This window comes from Neoarius graeffei, chromosome 16 (assembly GCF_027579695.1).
Source record: "Neoarius graeffei isolate fNeoGra1 chromosome 16, fNeoGra1.pri, whole genome shotgun sequence".
Classification (NCBI taxonomy): Eukaryota; Metazoa; Chordata; class Actinopteri; order Siluriformes; family Ariidae; genus Neoarius; species Neoarius graeffei.
The window spans coordinates 29,971,098-29,994,604 of NC_083584.1; the positions used below are offsets into that span (position 1 = coordinate 29,971,098).

Here is a 23,507-nt window from a genome sequence, read left to right on the forward strand (position 1 = left end):
CGATTTTAAGATAACATCGTTAGTAAAAGTCAGCTCGAACTCAGGTCAGCTCATGGAGACATCAATACAATGCAAGCCTGTTAAATCGACACAAAAGAATTTTGATTTGAAAACAACAGAGTCGAGTCGGCAGTCGAGTCATTAGGTCGGTGTCTGATAAATCATCTCATCTCATTATCTCTAGCCGCTTTATCCTGTTCTACAGGGTCGCAGGCAAGCTGGAGCCTATCCCAGCTGACTACGGGCGAAAGGCGGGGTACACCCTGGACAAGTCGCCAGGTCATCACAGGGCTGACACATAGACACAGACAACCATTCACACTCACATTCACACCTACGGTCAATTTAGAGTCTCCAGTTAACCTAACCTGCATGTCTTTGGACTGTGGGGGAAACCGGAGCACCCGGAGGAAACCCACGCGGACACGGGGAGAACATGCAAACTCCGCACAGAAAGGCCCTCACCGGCCACGGGGCTCGAACCCGGACCTTCTTGCTGTGAGGCGACAGCACTAACCACTACACCACCGTGTCGCCCCGATAAATCATCTGCGTAATAAAATTCACTTTCACTGTGCTCAGTTGGGTTGCTCATTTTTCAAAGTAACAATTTGGAGCAAAATGAAAACGGCGGAAACGAAGGAAACGGGTCCGGGGCCGCATACGGCTTTTTCCGGACCGGATTCAAAAATCCGCATCTGCCCAGTCACGTGACTTTTCCCAATGGTTTTATTAAATGCGCACACGCGGGTCCGTACAGGTCCTTCGATAAAGTATCTTATGTTACTCAGAAACCATGTAGCACAAAGCACTCCATCCCAAAGACGGTCAGAAAACTTAGGCCCTGCCCACACGGCAACGGATTCAGGTGAATCTGATAAAATAGTTTATCGTTTCGGCCTGGCGTCCACACGGCACCGGCGTTTTGGGTGCCCCACAACGATATTTTTTGAGAACGGGTTCCAGAGTGGAAAAATCTGGCAACGGCGCCGTTGCGAAGTCGTCTGGATGAGTAGAACGGATTTGTTTACGATGACGTCACGACCGCATGACTAGAACAAGCAGCACTCTCGCTGTTTTGTATGAACCACTGCATTGCATTCACTTTTGTATACAGCTTTTCTTTTAAATAAACAAGTAACTGAACCATTTCTTGAATTTCTTTTTTTTACTGGATAAGACTGCTTTTCAAAATGTTCACGCACAATATAAAAAGTTATATAAATTATACAAAAATGCTTTTCAAAATGTTCACACACAAGAAGAAAATTAAGTTATATAAAACTATGCACACTAATAAAACTAATTTGTACACACAGAAGGCACGATTTCCTCGCGTAGTCGCAGCCATCTTCTTCTTGTTGTTGTGTGTTTGTTCCTGACAGTGCTTCACACCGGGTAGAAGAAGGGTTTTATGCGCATGCGTCTACTTCTTCTATTGTTCTGGTGTCTCCGATGGGACCGTCTTACAGCGCCCCTAGAGGTGTGGCATGTGTATTGCATCGTTTTCAGCAAGCGTTGCGTTGCCATATGTACCTGATATTTTACTGATCCGTTGCCCATCTGGACGCGATATTTTTTTTAATAAAATCTCGTTGCCGTTGTCGTGTGGATGTAGCCTTAGAGTTAGAGCTTTACCTCAGACCGTTACCAAGCACCGACACCGGAGACGCCGTCTAAAAATGTAAATACTCATGATTTTCCAGAGGGTTTTCACATTAACATTTACACCTATGATTTATTATCAATTACACATGTAACGGGACAATTATAAACCTTGCAGCTTTACTCTCCGAGCTGCTGCTATGGAAAATTAAATCAAGACCGACCAAAGTTACAAATTCAACAGCACTGTACAGTATAACAGTATGAAGACTTTTCCCAAACGCCAGTGCTATACATCAAAGGTCCCTTCTTGATGTTTGTTTTGCAGCACATCAGAGATGCCAAGATGTTCACGGCCCTTATCGTGAGAATTCAAGCTTTCAGCGTTTTATGATGGTCCTAATCACAGAAGGCTTGCCTGAACAGTGTTTAATCTCCCATGTATGACTGACAGACTATCACTGGTGCTGCTTCACTCGTGGTTGGACATTAAGCATACATCCTGCAAAGATAAAGCAATAAAAGGGTCTGATGGAGATGACGGCTGCTTTGTTGGAGATGGAGAGCCTCGTTTCAGACTAATGCAAATGAGGCTTTCAGAGGCAGGGTTAAAGAGCTAAACTGTCTGCTTTCGGAGCACTAAACGCCACCACTGTCCTTTGTAATGACTATTCCTGCATATTAACTCAGATTAATTGCTTTGTGACATGCTCATGAATGAGACTGCCTTCCCCTTCCAGAGAGTAGTGTGCCATTGTTTCTTTGTTTCAGGGTGCTCCCAATATAGACAAATATTCCATTCTGTATGAAGAAAAATTATTTTCTGCCTGTCTGAAGTACAAGAGAGCGCCGATTTATTCATGAAGAAGCTTAACTACAGCTGAAGTCATTTAGGAGATTACTTTCAACTGCACCGCTGTGGAATGAAGCGGCTAATCTGACCTCCCTCCCCGCTTTTTTATTTATTTATTTGAGGGTCTTACCGTGCACAGATCCTTGTACTGCATCTTCTGGAATTTGGTGTCAGCGTTGCCAGCACACAGCTCCACATATCCCAAAACCACCTGGAACACAGTGTTGTGAATAGCCTGGGTGAAGTGCATGTGAAGCTGATCCATCGCTGTCTAAAGATGGAGAAAGGGAAACAGAAAAAGAGAATAATAAGGATAACTTGGCTGCGACCTTCTGCCGCAAGCCATCCCCAGCATGAAAATGCAGGAGGCTGTGCATCAATGTGTATTCTATAGCTAGAAAAACAAAATGCTACAATATCTTCTACTAGTCCCACTTTCGCACAGTATTCATCTCATCTCATTATCTCTAGCCGCTTTATCCTTCTACAGGGTCGCAGGCGAGCTGGAGCCTATCCCAGCTGACTACGGGCGAAAGGCGGGGTACACCCTGGACAAGTCGCCAGGTCATCACAGGGCTGACACATAGACACAGACAACCATTCACACTCACATTCACACCTACGGTCAATTTAGAGTCACCAGTTAACCTAACCTGCATGTCTTTGGACTGTGGGGGAAACCGGAGCACCCGGAGGAAACCCACGCGGACACGGGGAGAACATGCAAACTCCGCACAGAAAGGCCCTCGTCGGCCACGGGGCTCGAACCCGGACCTTCTTGCTGTGAGGCGACAGCGCTAACCACTACGCCACCGTGCTGCCCCGCACAGTATTTAAGCAAAAAAAAAAGTGTGTATTTTCAAGTACAAACAGCTGCCCTTCTTGATAGGTTTGTTATTGACATCAAGTCTGTCCACCATCAATCAGGGAGTTCGCTAACTGATTATAATCTTTACGTCATCAGACTTGTTTCATAAAGCTGAGCAAATGGAAAAGATGGAGCTTGATAAATTTTAATTAACCTGATGTAATTAACGTATAAAATATTTCATATGACTGATAAAAGAATAACGGACAACTGAAAACAGATACTGTTTTTGTGCCTATAGATTGGATTGGGCTGAATGGATGAACTGGATTGGGATGGATGGATGGATGGATGGATGGATGGATGGATGGACGGACTGGACTGGACTGGACTGCAAATTAATAAATTTTCTACAGGACAAGCAACCTTTGAACCTGAAAGACATTTCACCCGTGATCCATATTTATACTACATGTAAAAGTGCTGTACCATGTTTTGTTTAAACTTGTGCAAATTGCATCTATTCTCCATGTTGTTGTGTCGTAATTGGGCTTGCTCTTATCCAGTTTTCACAGCATGAATTCATGCAATTTACACACATTTCAGCATATTTCTCCCCCCCCCCCGAAACTGTTGTACCAATGTAGATAATCATGGGCCAGCTCTTTCTCTTAAACATGCTTATACTACATGAGGTAACATGTGACCATTAAATATTTGGGCTAATCACAGATGGGGTATCGCTCTTGTTGGGAATCTTCACACACCACGGTGTACGAGCTCATTTCTTGGTCTTTCTTACTCTAGTACCCTGTCCACACTAGGGATTTTGTACCGATACGATACTACTTTCGTACCGCAACACCTGTCCACACTAGCAACTATACTGGTACTGTAGCGGTATAACTGTATCGGTACGAAACCCACAAATGTATGGGTTTCGTACCGGTACAGTATCGGTACTGTAGCGCTTCGCTGTAGTGTGGACAGATGAAGCGGTTCTGTATCGGTACAAATATAATGCGCATGCACAATGAACCATTCCTACTTCTTCCGGCAATACGCACGTGCTTTCCAGCTGTAAATAAAATGTCAAAATGGCTCAAAACGACCGTGGAGCTACATGGAGCAAAGAAAGGGGGGAAAAAGGAGGGAGGAAGAAAGGAGGAAGAGGGGAAAAGGGAAAGAAAGTGAGGGGAAGAGAAGGGAAGAGGGAGAAAGGGAAGGGAAGGGAAGAGGGAGATTCGTTTTGTTTCTTTCTCAACAGTCTCGCGCGTTATATACGATTCAACTGAATAAATGACCACCAGAAATACAGACTGTACATTGACAACAAAAAGCGCACACACATTGTTTCATCCGCCATATTCTCGGAAGGAAGTTACTCGGTAACCACGGAAACATTTCGCGCACGCGCATTTCAACTACCGTGAAAGAAAACCGCAAACATTTCTCGCTAGTGTGGACAGATGCACTAAACTGTACCGGTATACTTTGTATCGATACAGTTATACCACTATCGTACCGGTATATATGTGAACACAGCATTAACCTGTCTTTTTGAGAAGGTATTGAGCACTGATGTACCCCAGGGAATTGTTATATCGCTAATCACCTTTCCTCTTCACTCTACACTTCCAGTACAACAGCAGCTCATGCCACCCACGGATGTTCTCGGATGACTCCTCCATTGTGGAATCAGAGTACAGGGAGTTGGTGGTAGACCTTGTCTTGTGTTGCTGCTTAATATCGGTAACACATGGAGGAACTGATTTCAAGAAATGCAATTGACCCGCTGGAAACAGTAACAGAGAAGAGAATAGCAGCAAAACTGGTGACCATGAACAGTTCTGCCCATTGTCTCCATCGAATGCCTTCCAGGAGCACATTCAGCTCTTGGCACATTTCACTGCAGTGCACTTGGAAGCGCTATCGGGGGGGTCGGTCTTTTCTGCCAGCTGCCATCTCTGCAATGCCGCCTCCCAACAGGATTTGCGTCCAGCCTCACGGAATGAATGGAATAACAGGACAGAATCTGTTCATATACAGAGTATCCATAGAGAGTCAGAAAACTTGTTACGAGTTTTTGACGTTCCCCTCACATTTCAGCAACTTGCACTGCAAAAAATAAAAATCTTAGGAAGTTTATTTGTCTATTTTCAAGTCAAAACATCTAGCCACCCTTATTATAAGACATAATTGCCCAACAAGCAAAACCTCATTTAGCTAGAAAGGCTAGTTTTTGGACAGTCCATCTTGAAAATCTTGTATAGACAAAATGTCTTGAAAGAGTCTTATTTGGAGCACCTTTGAAAATAAAACAAGGGTTTTTTTAAAACAAGTAAGTACATTTTGGACATTTATCAAATGCGGTTCATCTTGTTTCAAAAAAAAAAAAAAAAGTATGATTGTTTTGGGAATAAATGAACTTTACTGAAATCTTTGAATCTAGTGCCCCCAAAATGCATTGTTGCTTTGGCGTTGTGTAAGCACTGTAAGTCAAAATGCGTAGACGTTTGGTCACCTTGCATATCTTTAGTTTACTGCGACTGTTTTCTCAGTCATTCAGAGTGAGCTCCTTCTAGATGCTGTACAGACTCTAGACCAGACAAGTGCCTTCAAAAAGTTTGTGAGTGAGTAGAGGGCGTTTTAGTGAGGGCTTTTTGGAATGCTGTGAGTTAAGCTCAGTGGTTTTTTTTGTTTGTTTTTTGTGCCTGATCTTGTAAACCCCTCGTACACATGAATAGTCAGTGCCCCCAAAATGCACTGTTGCTTTGGCGTTGTGTAAGCACTGTAAGTCAAAATGCGTTGACTTTTTTTTTTTTTGGTGCCTGAGGTCCTGGGGAAGTGGAATCTTAAGAGATGTTTTAATGTTTGAATGTTGAAATGGGAAAAAAATAAACTTGTTGCAATGCTACACATGTCATCAACTTGATTCAAGATAGTCTCTGGTCTCATATCTAGAGTATTTTACTAATTACAGGTCACAAAAGGAGAATCTTTTGAGCTAGCAATGCTTAGTTGTAGAATTTAACAATCCTAATATTAGTATATTTATCTTAAATTCAGTTTTTACGGCTAAGACTTTGTCATGAATTTAAGTGAAATACCCTTAAAATGAAATAAATAAAAATGACTTGAATGGCTAAATGTAAGAACTACGATCTTGTGACAAGAACTATTTTGATTATTTTGAGTTAATCAGATCTCACATAATAAGTTCCCCAGTCTTATTTTGGAATTATTTCATCTAAAAACAGGTTAGATTTTTCATCTTACTTTAAGAAATCTTACCAAGGTCACATTTGACTAGTTCCATTGGCAGATTTTTTTTCACCTGATTCAAGCAAATATGCTTTGTTTTAATCTTTTATTTCTTATTTTTGAAAGGCCGTTTTTTGCAGTGTGAATAAATACATCCGTGGACCATTAGGAACCAGCCTATCAGGACAAATGCCCATCAAATCAGAAAGCTCTCCATTTTGCATAAGTATTCTAACCTCGACAGCACGAAGGGAACAGTAAAAGTGGCCATATATCTTTAAAAAAAAAAACCCGGGGTGCTTTTCAGAAGCATCTTTAGCTCTTGGCTCATTTCACTGTAGTGCTCTAGGAAGCTCTTTTCTGGCAGTTGCCATCAGACTCGACAATGCCTCCTCCCAAAGAAGGAGCCTCCCCTTGCAGAATGAATGAATAAGAGGAGAGAACTCATTCATATGCATAGCATCCGTAGAGTTAAATGATCGAAAGATGCACTGGTCACATGATGTTCTATTATGGAGAGGCTGCTACCATTAGCAAAATGGGAATCTTTTACACGTGTTAAGTGCCTGACAGCTCAATAGCTCTGGACTGCAATGAGGGAGATGCGCAACATTATGAGTTCTTCAGTAACTTTCAAACACCACCAGCCCTGTGCCTCTGTAAATACAGTGCACAAGAAAGTAGTCACGCAAGGTGAGCATTTTAGCACGCTTCAGAGCTCTATTTCTGGCTAAAAATCAGTACGTTTACATGCACATCCAAATCGAGCTGCTGTCGGTAATCGAGCAAAGGGTCCCAGCAGGGGTGCCAGAGAAATCCAATCCTACATGCACACAAGGAAATCGAGCTATTGTGTGAGGTACATTGTGCACCCGAGCCACAGGTGGCATCGTGTTGGCACACTTCCGGTTGTCGTCATGAAGAAGAGCTATTCAAGAGTGTAAACAAAAGTTATCAGTTCCGTGTTCTCCATTGCGCGTTTTTCTCCCGTCCATGAATTTTAATATATTCAACTCCTTAAGCTGAATGAGCATGAACTCTGTCTCCTCATTGCTCCAGAAGTACACGTTTCTGCTCGCCATTTTCCCTTCTTCGTTTGTTCCTCCTGACCTCTTCTACTGCTCGTTACTACTGTTGTTATGCCGACCGAGGCGGTCGTGTTTCCCGCTTGTGGTCTCGTCACTCGTCACTTCCGGAAGGGGCAGTGCTGAAGTAAGTAGCTCGACTACGTAGCTCGATAGGGTTTACATGCACCAAGTAGCTCGGCAAAAATCGCATAATCTAGGTCGTGTAGCTCGATTACGAGAAATCAAGTTCGGTTCAATTTCAGCCTAGCTAAGGTGTTTCCATGGCATTTAGAACTTCAATTTCAGTCGAGCAACGGCAGAAATTCGATTTTCTCTATGTGCATGTAAACGCACTCAATGATGCTTCGAGCAATCATTTTCCAAATTCATAGAATTTAATCAAGCGATAAAGTTTTTAGAGAATCTGTGGGACCCCGAACATTATGTATTTTCCTGGGTTTGTCCTCTCGTCTCACCCTCGTTGTAAACAAATGCAATGTGGCCCAGTATTCAGCAGCAGCTACCACTACTAGTACTGTTATATAATCATACGGAGAAGGGGGGGGGGGGGGGGGGGGGGGGCTCCTTTCACCAATATTTACCTCCGCCAAGGAGGTTATGTTTTCGGTAGCATTGGTTTGTCTGTTAGCAACATTACGAGAAAAGTAATGAGCGGATTGCTCTGAAATTTTTTCCAGAGGTGTGACTGGGCACAAGTAACAATCCATTAAATTTTGGCAGTGATCCGGATCACCATCTGGATCCCGGATTTTTTTAAAGGATTAATTTTTTCCCCATTGAAACGAATGGGCGCGCGACGCAAAAAACAGATTTTTCTTCTGTAGGCCAAACCGTAATGTGTAAAGTCATGAAACTTGGTACACTGATAGAGGAGTGGACCCTGATTGAGTTAATCAAGTTTCATGTTGGTACGTCTCACACTCTAGCGCCACCAACTGATCACAGTCTTACATGCGTTCATGCACGTAACTTTTGATCCGTATGTCCGATTTTCATAAGTCTGGTGCCGTTGGAATCCTTGGAGCTAGACGATTCCAACGCACCCTATCCGCCTAATTAGATTTTCCGCCATTTTGAATTTTGTCCAAAGTGAAGGTAGAGTGACCCTGGCCGCATGTTTTGTCCGATCATCACGAAACTTGGCACACATGATCTCCAGTCCATGCCTAATGAATGATGTTCGTTTCGCTCTCATACATCAAAGCGTTCGCCCGTGGCAGCCAATCAAAATCGATGGTGAAGCCACCAAACAGGAAGTGAGCTCATATCACGGAAACGCTTTGACGTATCAAGACCATATTTAGTGGCATGACTTTGGACACCATCCAAACTACCCTCATCAAATATGGTGTTATTTGGCCACTAGGGGGCGTCACAATTAGCAAAAATGTATTTTGGCTCATATCTCAGAAAAGCTTGACGTATCAAGACCATATTTGTTGAGATGACTTTTGGCACCAGTTCATGTACCCTCATCAAATTTGGTGTCGTTTGGCCACTAGGGGGCGCCACAATGAGCAAAAATGTGTTTTGGGTCATATCTCTTTACAGATTTAGAATTACATCTACATTTTCATGTTAGTGATGCTCTGGGATGTCCCTGTAAAGAAGCTTGCCAGCCTGTCATCTCCGTATGAGAATCCGCCTTGTGTCTTGGCCAAACTTTCGCGTGTTGACACAAAACTTGTCGTGTGGGCGTGCGGTCGCCTCCCTTGCCGGGTCGCCATGGCGGCGCACCCGAGCAAGCACACTTTCGCATTTTCTCCGGAAATGCATTCTAGTTATTATTATTACCTCCGCCAAGGAGGTTATGTTTTTGGTAGCGTCGGTTTGTCTGTTGGTTTGTCTGTTAGCAACATTACGGAAACAGTTATGAACGGATTGCTCTGAATTTTTTTCCAGAGGTGTGACTGGGCACAAGTAACAATCCCTTAAATTTTGGCGGTGATCCGGATCTCCGTCTGGACCCCGGAATTTTTTAAAGGATTCTTGGCGGAGGTCTGCGCTCTCCGAGTGCTTTTCTAGTTTTAATAAAAAGTCCATCTATCTACACTAATTTTTGCTTGTGTCTTTTTGTACAAAGTAGACAATCAAATTAAAGGAATCGATTAAATTTGTTTCAACTTGCTAAAACAGCTAGCTTTAGCAAACTATCAACAACATTTCTCCCTTTACCTTTAACTATATTAAAGATACACTTATGCCTTGCAGTCACACTGGTCTGTTTTTTTTTTTAAGCGCTGTCCAGAGAGAAATTTGATGTGCACACTATAAGGGAGTGCAAATGCACTACAGCTTTTTTTTTTTTTTTTTTTGGGAACAACTCAAGGCAACATTCACTAGGATTCTCATTAGCGCCCTCACAAATCATGCAAGAGTATGGGGAAACCAATAGGTTAAAGTGCATAACCTGGACCAATTTCGTGTTTTTTTTTTTTAATATATGAAAGTATGTCTCTTTACACACTCATCCAGAAGGGTAATTTTGCACAAGGCCATCTGTCTACAGCAGAAAAAAATAAAATAAAACGCGTCTGGAAAAATCCCAAGGGAGTCTGGATCCAGATTCGTGACGTCACCTGCGGAAGCGCCAGCAGGCTGTGCGAGCTTTGCACGGTTTCAGTGCACAGCCTGTGTAGACCAAGCGCTCCCATTTCTCTCTCATTGTCCGGTCTTTTGGGAAACGATGAGTACTAATCCCATCAATATTGGTGTTGCTACACCCTCCTACGATACATCTGTTAACCATTTTAATAATTACGCGATAACGTTGAAGAAATTTGCAGAAAACCACCAGGCCGTTTTCTCAAACAAACCAGCGCTGACGTAGGATTCAGAAGGAGGCGTCCCGCACGCAACGTCATGAAAATCAATGTTTGCCGGGAAATCCAAATGCCAAGTTTTTTCAGAGGCGGACCAATTCGCCTCAAATGCCTTGATTTCAACTGAATTTTTCTGGTATTGCGCAAGGTAAAAAAACTGCACAAAATAAGACAGATATTTGACCCAAGTTTAATATAAAATAGGAGAATTACATTGATCTTGCTCCTGAATTTACCCGTGAGATGCACTTTAATCAAATACTTCTGACTGCTATTTTTCACCCTTTTGCTGCAAACCAGACCTAATAAATCTGAAAAAAAGCAGATCTTCCCAATATAGCTCTTATAACCAACAGCTGTATGAATACTGCTGCTTTCACAGGTTCTACACACAGTGGAGTCAGTCAGTCATTCGCAAAACCTACAACCATCTTTCTTTCCTTGAGAAGGTAAGTCAGATTAATTTCTGCAATGTGTGGAGCTTTAATCCTGAGGATCAGTAGCAGGAAGGCGAGAGCAGGAAATCCTGCTACATACACACGACTCTATGATGCACCAGAGAAAGCAACGATAAATAAATAAATAAATAAATAAAACTTTCTCAGATTCTGACTTCAATCACAGCTTTTTATGTGCCGAGTTAGGAGAGGAAAGGCAGGCACTTCCCTGCCAAGAACATCTCATCATCCCTTGTTTGATGCAGTGTGGGAGCGTGGGAGGTATAACCCTAACCCTAGAGAAACGCTCATGACTCACTCACCTGTGTCTTGCCCAATAGTGAGTACGCAAGTTGAACTCTGGTGTAGTGAGAGACGTCAAAGTGCTTGCAGGTTTTCGACAGCGCTACATCCAGCTGCTCCTGCACAGACAAGGAGAGAGAAAGAACGGTTTGAAGGGCAGAGGGAACTGCTGATCGTAGGAAGCCTTCTTTTTTTAATAACTGCAGTCTCTGGAGAGGACGGGGGGGGGAATAATCAGGTTTTATCTCTCTATCCCAAACGACTGTTTCATGTTGAAATCTGATCTCCCAGAGGCCTATAAAAGCCCCGATAAACAAAAGAAAAGAATAAGCTGGAAGAAGAATAGGATCCCCAGATGATATGATGACTCATGCTATCCTATCACAAAATGTATATGGGGAGAATTTTACATCTCGCTGAAATATATTAGCAAAACATCACATCTTTAATCATAAGCCCTATCTAGACAGGACTGGAGGGGTTTTTTTTGTCCCGGATAAAGTCTGTCAAAAATATTTGCCAGACACCTATTTAAAAAAAAAAAAAAAAACAGGATGAGTGAGTTTCTAGCAACTTCTTTCTCTACAAAACACAGATGTCTGCATCATACACACACACACGAATTCATTTAGAGGAAACTGTAATCATGACGGGCACCATGGTGATGTAGTGAGTGGCACTGCTACCCAACAGTTCCAGGGTCTTTGGTTCAATCCTGCGCTCGGGTTACTGTCTGGATGGAGGAGTTTCACACGTTCTCCTCCGTCCTTAAGATTCTCAGAGTTCCTTCCACCTCCCAAAAAAACCATAGGTTGGCAATTTTGCTTTAAGGCCCTGTCCACACGGCAACAAATTCAGGTGAATCCGATAAAACTGTTTATCGTTTCGGCCTGGCGTCCACACGGCACCGGCGTTTTGGGTGCCCCAAAACGATATTTTTTGAGAACGGTTTCCAGAGTGGAAAAATCTGGCAACGGCGCCGTTGCGAAGTCGTCTGGATGAGTAGAACGGATTTGTTTACAATGATGTCACAACCACATGACTAGAACAAGTCATCATGCCGGGTAGAAGAAGGGGTTCATGCGCATGCGTCCTACTTCTTCTATTGTTCTGGTGTCTCCGAAGGGACCGTCTTACAGCGCACGTAGAGGTGTGGCATGTGCATTGCATCGTTTTCAGCAAGCGTTGCGTTGCCATATGTACCTGATATTTTACTGATCCGTTGCCCATGTGGACGCGATATTTTTTTTTTTAAATCTCGTTGTCGTGTGGATGTAGCCTAAATTGCCCGTAGGGGTAAGTGTGTAAACGTGTGTGCATAGTGTCCCACCCAGGGTGTATTCTCACACTTTCCCTCGTACAGTGTTCCCTGTAGAGGCTCCGGATCCAACATAACCCTGACCAGGATAAAGCGCTTACTGAAGACGACCGATTGAATGTAATCATGATGATATGTAAACGTAAATCAGCTTACAGGACTGTTTTCATCTTCTAATGAACCTGGATTTGCCTCCCAGCAAAGATGACAGAGATACAGTGACACGGCCTACAGCAAATGTATTTACAATTACTTCCACTCACTTTTTCCATTCACAGGCAAAAACGACTACATACAGTAACAGTACCAGGCAAAAGTTTGGATACACCTTCTACTTCATGGTTTTTCTTTATTTTTATTAACTAAAAGACACTTCATGTCTGAAAGTAATGATGGATGTCGTTTCTCTTTACTTACTTGAACAGTTCGTGACATAATATGGATTACTACAGTTGTGGAATCGGGCCATTTACTGTATGAGCTCAAACACATTAAGCAGGTAAAATAATTGCACTAATTAACTTTTGACGAGGCGCCTGTTAATTGACAAGCATTCCAGGTGACTACCTCATGAAGCTGCTTAAGATATTGCCAATAGTGTATAAAGCGTCAAGGTAAACACTGAGTACTTTGAAGAATCTAAAATATGAAACATTTAATACTTTTTTTGTTTATCACATAATTCCATATATGCTATTTCATAGTTTTGAGGTCTTCAGTGTTGTTCTCCATCCATTTTGGCATATCGCTACAGTGACGGAGCCGCTCTGACAGCTTCAGCCATCAAAGTCTCTAGGGAACATTACAGTAGTGGTTTCCCGTTGCCTTCTACTGGATTATTATAGAGGTTTTCTCCTCTCAACCATTCACACTTCGTTAATTTAGAGCCACCAATTAGCCTAACCTGCATGTCTTTGGACTGTGGGGGAAACCGGAGCACCCGGAGGAAACCCACGCGGACACGGGGAGAACATGCAAACTCCGCACAGAAAGGCCCCCGTCCGCCACGGGGCTCGAACCCAGGACCTTCTTGTTGTGAGGCAACAGTGCTAACCACTACACCACTGTGCCGCCCCTCAGTGTTGTTCCACAATGTAGAAAATAGTTAAAATACAGAAAAATCTACGCATGAGTAGGAGCACGGCTCGAAATTCGCGGTGGTCCGGTCGCCCGAGGCGACTTAATTTGTCATTTGGCGGATAATTCCTGTCACTAGCCAGCCTGGCTGGCTAGCTGAAAATAAAAAATATATATGAAGCGAAGATTCAGACACACCGTCAACTAAAGCCGCCACATATTAAGCGTGTGCCGTGTCTGTGTTAATCGATGTCTTTATCGGCAGCACGGAAAATACCGAAGAATTCCGAATCATATCGTGTACAGGTCAGGCTGTCGGTTTTTTCACTACTGCGCATGCATATAACACATCTCGTTGAATATCACGGTAATCACGTTATCAAATTCAATAGATGTGGCCACATTATCGCCCATTTAAACACGTGTTTTTGTTGTTGTTTACATCTACATCTGCCAATGCTACATTGCGATGTGGAATTTTCTGAAAGGTGTACAGAAACCGCCAGAGACGGGGACAAAGCGACCTCGGTCTGAAGAGGAGAAAAAGGCCGCCGATAAAGCGTACGAGAAGGAGAAACGACAAAGGACTTATAAGCAAACGTGGGAGCAGGGTAGGCCTTGGCTGCGATACGATTTTTATGGAATAATTAACTTTTCTCAAGTTGATTCCTAGTCAATATGAAGCTCCTAATGCTTTCTCTCTCATAAATGGTTAAATACAGAAAGCATGTTGGACATATTTTGGGTGCTATAGTCATGATAGTAAGTATATTTGTTTTCAATACTCATACACCAAGTTGCCAAGTTTTCCAATATATTATTATTTGTTGATATTATATTATGGTGCCCTGTGTTGTTCTCATTTATGTATTTAACAACAGTATCAAAATACTCGGGTCTTGAAATAAATGCACATTAGTCATGAACAATGGTAACTACTCTCTTTTGTGTTATTTTTGACAGAAGTAAAACTCATACATGAACAAATTTTGGCTAGTTGATTTTCTGTTTGGCTAGTTACTTTGGAAGGTAACTAGTCTGGCTGGCTGGTGAAAAAATATATGAATTTCTAGGCCTGGTAGGAGTGTACAAACTTTTGGCTGGTACTGTACATCAAGTTACATCGGCCCAAATAATAACAACCACCACCACCACAGAGATGTCTATAGACAGGACTAAAATTACTGTTGAGATTGTTGAACGACAGCAGGCAATGGGCTGGAAGTTTCTTTAGGGAGGGAGGGAGACAGAGAGAGAGAGAGAGAGAGAGAGAGAGAGAGAGAGAGAAAGAAAATCACCAAGTAGCATCTGTAAAAGCTTGAAATTCCCTACCACCCATGTGTCTCATCTCATTATCTGTAGCCGCTTTATCCTGTTCTACAGGGTCGCAGGCAAGCTGGAGCCTATCCCAGCTGACTATGGGCGAAAGGCGGGGTACACCCTGGACAAGTCGCCAGGTCATCACAGGGCTGACACATAGACACAGACAACCATTCACACTCACATTCACACCTACGGTCAATTTAGAGTCACCAGTTAACCTAACCTGCATGTCTTTGGACTGTGGGGGAAACCGGAGCACCCGGAGGAAACCCACGCGGACATGGGGAGAACATGCAAACTCCGCACACAAAGGTCCTCGCTGGCCACGGGGCTCGAACCCGGACCTTCTCGCTGTGAGGCGACAGCGCTAACCACTACACCACCGTGCCGCCCCACCCATACTGTATGTATTCATTAATTTTTGTTTTAATTTTAACTAAATACACCTGAATAGAATAAAGCTGATTCTTCCATCCAGAACTAAAATCATGTGCACATAAGTTTGTACAAATTAGTTTTTAGTACGGTAATTAAAAAACATTAGCAACTGAATTCAAATGTAAAAATATGAGAAACCACTAAGCCTCGATTATTACTAATTCTATACATTTTAGCCAAAAGAGACACGACAGCCTTAATAAATATTCACTGCCGAGTGATTTTTGCTAATGGATGAAATAAACACTGGCTAAGGAATCACTAGGCTCATTCAATATTAATCAGGGATGAGAGTGGCTCGTGATGAAAAAATCTAAAAAATTAGCCGGGGGTCTGGGGGCCATAGGCCCCCAGTGGGGTCCAGGGGCGAAGCCCCGGTGGGGGCCCAGGGGGCGAAGCCCCCCCGGAGCTCATGGATTTTAGATTTTTTTTACCCTAAAAACCATTTATCATCAAAATTTTACAAATGTTGTTGAAATACCATACCCTGTTTGCTTACAAAATTGACACTTATACAAAAGTAGAACTCTCTTTCAAGTACATACATTACTTACACTTTCATTTGATAAAGATCAACTACACCTATGTAAAGGAAACATTGACATAGGCCTTTTGTGACAAATTTTGCATATACATTCCAGGTGAGCACCAACATGATACTTCAGATTTGCTGCTCTAAATCCAAACTAAGGTAACACACTCACTGCTATATTAAATAATGGTTTATATGATTTAGGAATACATTTTTCCTTTGGTTCTATAAAGTGTGTGTTTACAATATATACAACTATTTACAGTTTCATGGTGCAGAAAATTTATTTCTTCTTTATTTTGAGCTTTTTAGCAAGAGCTAAAAGCTTGTTGGTCCTCTCCCTCTTTTTAGCCAACTCCTCTTGATTTTTCACATGCTCCAGCCTTGCTTTCTTTTGCTCCCTTTTGAGTTTAAACAGGGATACAAACGGCGCGCCTTTTAGCGGATGCCGCCTTTTTCACGGCTGAATCGTGCAAAGATCCAATTTTTTTTTTAGGGGGGGCGTTGGAGTGTCTGAATAATTTCATCAGAGTAAATTCTGTATGCTCAAAGGAAAGCAATCGGATCTGCACGATTCAGCCGTGAAAAAGTCGGCATCTGCGCCTTTAGTTTGTGTGGAGAGATATGATCTGCAGTAACATGCATTGTTGGCGACAGACCGAAACATACTTTCAGAATGCACTGGCCAAGCAAGGACTAAACTCCATGTGCCTTCTAATAATAATTAAAAAAAAAACAGAATAGTAATTTGTAAGCTAAAAAGCCTGTCTCTACACTTTTTTCTTTCGCCGAGTGGCAGCTGTGTTCAACTGGGGCGGGACATGACTGAATGGGTGTTTCTGATTTGTCAGCTGTCTTTAACTGGGGCAGGAGGGCGGGACATGACTGAATGGGTGTTTCTGATTTGTCAGCTGTCTTTAACTGGGGCGGGAGGGCGGGACATGACTGAATGGGTGTTTCTGATTTGTCAGCTGTCTTTAACTGGGGCGGGAGGGCGGGACATGACTGAATGGGTGTTTCTGATTTGTTAGCTGTCTTTAACTGGGGCGGGAGGGCGGGACATGACTGAATGGGTGTTTCTGATTTGTTAGCTGTCTTTAACTGGGGCGGGAGGGCAGGACATGACTGAATGGGTGTTTCTGATTTGTCAGCTGTCTTTAACTGGGGCGGGAGGGCGGGACATGACTGAATGGGTGTTTCTGGTTTGTTAGCTGTCTTTAACTGGGGCGGGAGGGCGGGACATGACTGAATGGGTGTTTCTGATTTGTCAGCTGTCTTTAACTGGGGCGGGAGGGCGGGACATGACCAAATGGGTGTTTCTGATTTGTCAGCTGTCTTTAACTGGGGCGGGAGGGCGGGACATGACTGAATGGGTGTTTCTGATTCGTCAGCTGTCGTCCTTACACCGCATGGCACGCCCCAAGCGTTTACAACACAGAATTCCAAGTCCTCCGCTCCAAAATCAACCACCGGTCAAACGGTCATCGGTTAACATCCCTATACCCTACCCCCCTAAAATTTTCTCAACGGATTTGCAACAATATAAAAAAGGTCCATTTTGACTGAAAAAAAGCGGAATTCCGCCAAAAAACGGAAACTCTCATCCCTGATTAATATTAGCATGACGTACAGTACAGTAATGTCGTCGTCGGCTGTCCATCGCTAGCGATGATGACTGCTTCATCTTACAGTAATGTGGAAGTACAATGAAGGAAAAACAGAGAAAGGGAGAGTCAACAAGGCCAAGTTCCATTAACCGTTTAACCTTTCCTGCTCTCTTTCAAACTCGCATATGAAAAACAGCAGGGGTAACCGTGTGCGTGTGTATGTATGTATTAGGTCTTCTGTTCTTGAGCCAGAGTATCCACAGAGCAAAACACTTTATTCAGGGGAATACGGTCCATCTGCTTCCGAGCCGCAGGGACACATGTCTCTCACGCATGCTCGGAGCGTCACTCGTGCTTATATGCATGCGTCTCTTTAGGCTCAGACCTCACAGGGTGAATATAAAATCGGATGAGGACTTTCACAGCTAAGTTAAAATAGATATCCAAAAGACAAGATACTTCATAAAATCATTCTGCTACATACCTCGATTTGTTCCAGAGTGTCTTGCAGCTTCGAGTTCAATTCACTGCAGAGAGAAAAAAAAAAAAAAATTCAAATTGGCTTGAGCAAATCACAACCACAAGAGAAAACCTGGCCAAGATTAAGAAAACACTACAAGCAGGACACCAGTGTGTGTAGCACTGAAAAGCTGGACCCTGCGACTCACGGTGAAGTTATTTTCATAAAACGTGTGGTACTTGTTTCAATTGGTTTTTGGCCAAAACAGGGGTTTCAGCTTCTAACATGCAGTAGAACACATACCTCAACTTTTAAGAAACCATAAACAGACTGCACCGAAATGGCAGGGCAATGTTTTTCTTGAGTTTTAGTCTTGCCCTTGGAAAGATCGTCTTCCAGCAGAGATCATGTTGGTGAAGGAATTGTATTGTATAAACAGACGGCCTGAAGGTGCTGTGGCCTGAAACCTAGCAGGCGATTTCTTCTTTCCGTGAGCGAGCCAGTTGCCACTTTCCCCCTGAGCACCATATTGTTAGCAATATGTACAAAACGCACCACAAAATGTTCAGGCCTTGTCTGTACAAAATTCAGAAAAGGTGATTCAAAATGCAGCGGCTAGGGTTCTCACACGAACAAAAAGAACAGAGCACATTACTCCAATTCTAAGGTCCCTTCACTGGCTTCCAGTAAGCTACAGAACTGACTTTAAAGTATTGCTGCTGGTGTACAAATCTCTAAATGGTACAGGGCCCAATTACCTCTCTGATATGTTGCAGCGGCCTAACCCAATCAGATCTACCAGATCGCAGCAGCAAAATTTACTGGTAAAACCTGTTGTTAAAACAAAGTGCGGTGAAGCAGCTTTTAGCTACTACGCAGTACAGCTATGGAACCAACTCCCAGAGGATATCAAAAATGCTCCTGCTGTTGGCAGCTTTAAATCTAGATTAAAGACCAAGCTGTTTTCAGATGCTTTCTGCTAATTGATAAATATAATCATCTTTACATGTTTTAAACTTTACTTAACTTTTACAGTCTCTGCATGTTTTAAACTTTACTTAACTTTTATTCTATTTTATTCTGCTGTTTTTTACTGAACTTTTACTTCATTTTATTTCTCGTCTCATCTTCTTCCGCTTTATCCGGGGCCGGGTCGCGGAGGCAGCAGTCTAAGCATGGAAGCCCAAACTTCCCTTTCCCCAGACACCTCGGTCAGCTCCTCGGGAAGAACACCGAGGCGTTCCCAGGCCAGCCGAGAGACATAGTCCCTCCAGCGTGTCCTGGGTCTTCCCCGGGGCCTCCTCCCGGGGGGACATGCCTGGAACACCTCCCCAGGGAGGCGTCCAGGAGGCATCCGAAAAAGATGCCCGAGCCACCTCAGCTGATTCCTCTCGATGTGGAGGAGCAGCGGCTCTACTCCGAGCTCCTCCCGAGTGACTGTGCTCCTCACCCTATCTCTAAGGGAGCGCCCAGCCACCCTGCGAAGGAAACTCATTTCGGCCGCTTGTATCCGCGATCTTGTTCTTTTGGTCATTACCCAAAGCTCATGGGAGTTTGCCCAACCAGTCCACATGTGCTTTGTGGATCTGGAGAAGGCATTCGACCGTGTCCCCCGTGGTATTCTGTGGGGGGTGCGGGGTTCAGGGCTCTTTGCTAAGGGCTGTCCGGTCCCTGTACGAACGGAGCAGGAGTCTGGTTCGCATTGCCGGCAGTAAGTCAGACCTGTTCCCAGTGCATGTTGGACTCCGGCAGGGCTGCCCTTTGTCACCAGTTCTGTTCATTTTATTTCTACTATTGTTTAATTCTTATTATTTTTTTCTCTCTTCTTCCCCCTTTATTTTATGTAATTTTATTTTCTATTGTTTACTGTTTTGCCTTTACCTCTGTAAAGCACATTGAACTGCCACTGTGTATGAAATGCGCTATATAAATAAACTTGCCTTGCCTTGCACGCTGCTGAAAAAATAAAGGTCACATACACTAATATTTCGTTGGCCCGCATTCGCTGTGGTGTTGTTTCAACAACCTTACGCAACATCACAATATTTATTTCCATCCAGAGTTGCATTAATTTTTCACCGAGATCTCGTCTTAATAACAGGAAACTCGAACCACTCCGTAAAGTCTTCTCCAGCACATCCCAAAGACTTTCATTGAGGTTAAGGTCAGGACTCTGCTGAGGCCAATTCATGCGTGAAAATGATCTCATGCTCCCTGGACCACTCTTTCAGCCCTAATTTTATGCCCATGCCATCAGAGAAGGAAAAAAAATTTTTTTTTTAAATCCACTGATGTGATAACCTGGTCAATCAGATTATCAGCTGGCTTCATTTTGTTGCCACATAATGTTGCTGAACCTCACTGTCACCAACTGAATCAGCCCCAGATCATAACACTGCCTCCTGAAGCTTGCACAGTGAACACTATGCATGATGGATGCATCGCTTCATGCACTTCCATTCTTACCCTGACACGCCAATCATTCCAATATTTATGCGCCCTAGCAAATTGAATCCTTTTCTTCAGATTAGCCTCACTAAAAAGTGACATTCTTATAGAAACACTGCTGTTTAGTCCCAATCCTGTGATTTCTCGTCATGTTGTGTATACAGAAATGCTCTTACTTTCACAATTAAACACCAGAACATCAAGGACGCAGTAGCTCATCTGGCCTGCCATCAAAACAACCATGGCTACCAAAACATCAAACAGAACTGAAATGTGACCGTGTGAGACAGGACCAACCTCCACGACAAATTGTGTACAACAGGAAAATCAACAAAGGACTAAATTTTGTTCCCCGAGGGAAGATCGACCCAAAACATCGATCAGAACTGAATTTGCATGATAAATGAGAGAGCAGATACAATTCTAGTCAGAAGAAAATTTGTTAAGTCGACCTAATTACGAATTTGTTAGCACAAAACTGACAATGCGATGACCAAGTTTTGTGCAGAAAGTCGAGTTCTTTCAAATAAAAACAATCAGAACTGAAATCCACTGAGAACTGAGGGAGGAGACAGGATTTAACTGAAAATAAACAAAAAGTTGTAAACAAATTGTTTACAAAAAGAAAATCAAACAAACACACGACCAAGTTTTGCTCCCTGAGAGAAGGTCTACCCAACACATCGATCAGAACTGAAATTGGGTGAGAACTGCGAGAGGAGATACAATTCTAGTGAAAAGTCTGAAAACTCGTCAAGTTGACCTAATTACTATCTCATCTCATTATCTCTAGCCGCTTTATCCTGTTCTACAGGGTCGCAGGCAAGCTGGAGCCTATCCCAGCTGACTACGGGCGAAAGGCGGGGTACACCCTGGACAAGTCGCCAGGTCATCACAGGGCTGACACATAGACACAGACAACCATTCACACTCACACTCACGCTCAATTTAGAGTCACCAGTTAACCTAACCTGCATGTCTTTGGACTGTGGGGGAAACCAGAGCACCCGGAGGAAACCCACGCGGACACGGGGAGAACATGCAAACTCCGCACAGAAAGGCCCTCGCCGGCCCCGGGGCTCGAACCCGGACCTTCTTGCTGTGAGGCGACAGCGCTAACCACTACACCACCGTGCCGCCCCTAATTACTAACTGGTTAGCAAAAAAAATATGACAAAGCAACGACCAAGTTTTGTACGGAGTGACGAGTTCTTTCAAATAAAACAACCGGAACAGAAATCTGTGGAAAACTGACAAAGGAGATCCGATTTAACTGAAACATGGACGACGGACGCCACGCCATGTCAACGGCTCGTCGGCCTTATGGCCAGATGAGCTAACAACCGTGAGTTCTACAGTTTCTTCAAGCATTTAAGTGATCTCAATCATGGTCAGTCAAGATTTTTTTGACCACATTTCTTCTGTGAAGTTGATGGATCGCCACTATCCTTCCATGTTTTAATGTGTTGGACAGTTTTTAACCAATTCCAGTCATTTCAGCAAATCTCCTTAGTTGCTTCCTTTGCTTGATGTCGGTCAATAATTTGACCTTCTGAAACACAGTAACATCTTTTCCATGAATACGGGACACACTGTCCGACGTGGTTGTTAAAGAAATGAGAAGCTACTCACTGCATCAGTTAGGGTTAAAAGAATTGTGGACAGCTGAAACATATTAATAGCACTACAGTATCCAATCAAAGGCTAAGTATTTGCTTATTCAAATCCAAATGGTGACTTTTTTTGGTTAGGTACTGCATAAAAACAAAAGTACTACAGAATCTTTTCATATTATTCAGCCATTCAGATCCACTTTTCTAGCACTAACCGTATTGACTAGTTTCCAAGCAAATGCATATGATGCATTTAAAGTGCATATCACGGGTAAATTCAGGAGCAAGATCAATTTAATTCTCCTATTTTATATTAAACTTTGGTCAAATATCTATGTATGTAGTGGATGTTCATTATGTCTAATTATTACAGATATTTTAAGTTCGTTTCTTAGACAAGGATTTTTTTTTTTTAAGCTTGTTACCTCGTTAACAGTTTCGTCGAGAATCTCCCACCTTCTTCAGAAACAGTCACCAGATGTCGAGTGGTGACGTGCCTTATCAGCTGATGTTGCGTTACGGAGGCGTGAACGTCCCACCCAATTTGACAGGTAGTTCACGCCTCCTGCTGTCAGGTCGCTCCTCCAGGACAGCGCTCCAGGTGTGCGACAACACGTACGCGCCCTCATCCCGGTTCATTGTCCTCTGCGCCCGCTTACGTATCTCCACTGCCTCTAAAATCCAACGCTGGAATCTATTTTCTTCTGGAATCTATAGAAACAGCACCGGACGACTGCAAACCCATTTTCTGGAAACGATATGTTGATGACATTCTCGAAATAACCAAAACAGGCCACACACAACAACTCACGGATCATCTAAACTCCATAGACAAGACAGGCAACATCAAATTCACACACGAAGAGGACACGGACAAGACAATAGCTTTTTTGGACTTAAAAATACACCACACAGAAGAAGGGAACATTAGAATTACAACATACAGAAAACCTACACACACCGACCAATGTCTTCTCTGGACATCTGAACATCCCATCGCACACAAAATGTCAGTAATCAGAACACTATACGACCGAGCACAGAGCATCACAGAGGAGAAAGACAGACAGGAGGAGGAACAACACATCCAACAGGCATTAAAAAACTGCCAATATCCACCGTGGGCAATTCGGAAAGGGAAATTACAGACACAAATAAAAGAAAAAAACAAACAAACAAGAAAAAACACCGAAAAAACAAACCGAGGCTTTGTCACACTACCATACATAAAAGGAGTCACAGAACGCATCCAACAATCCATGAGGAAATACCACATCAACACCCCGGTCAAACCATACAAGAACCTCCGACAGCTGCTAGTTCACCCCAAAGACAAAATACAACTGGACAATAAAAGCAACGTCATCTATGAAATCCCTTGCCGTTCATGTAATAAAGTCTATATTGGTGAAACGGGCAGATGCTTCCACACTCGCAGGAAAGAACACCAAATAGAGTGTGAAAAAGAAACAACAAAAAGACTCACAAGATCCGAAAAAGAAAAAGCAAAC

The 23,507-nt window shown here is 43.2% G+C and overlaps 1 protein-coding gene across 2 annotated transcripts in view; it reads right to left on the bottom strand.

Moving 5' to 3' along the window:
* vps50 (VPS50 EARP/GARPII complex subunit) overlaps window positions 1–23,507 on the bottom strand; it is a 457,944-nt gene that overhangs the window by 296,806 nt on the left and 137,631 nt on the right. For both annotated transcript variants that reach the window (XM_060942755.1, XM_060942754.1), the window contains exons 10-12: window positions 17,960–18,002; window positions 11,201–11,299; window positions 2,589–2,729 (exon numbers count right to left, since the gene is read on the bottom strand). In XM_060942755.1, coding sequence (XP_060798738.1) covers window positions 2,589–2,729; window positions 11,201–11,299; window positions 17,960–18,002 — 283 coding nt within the window. The remainder of the gene's footprint in view (window positions 1–2,588; window positions 2,730–11,200; window positions 11,300–17,959; window positions 18,003–23,507) is intronic.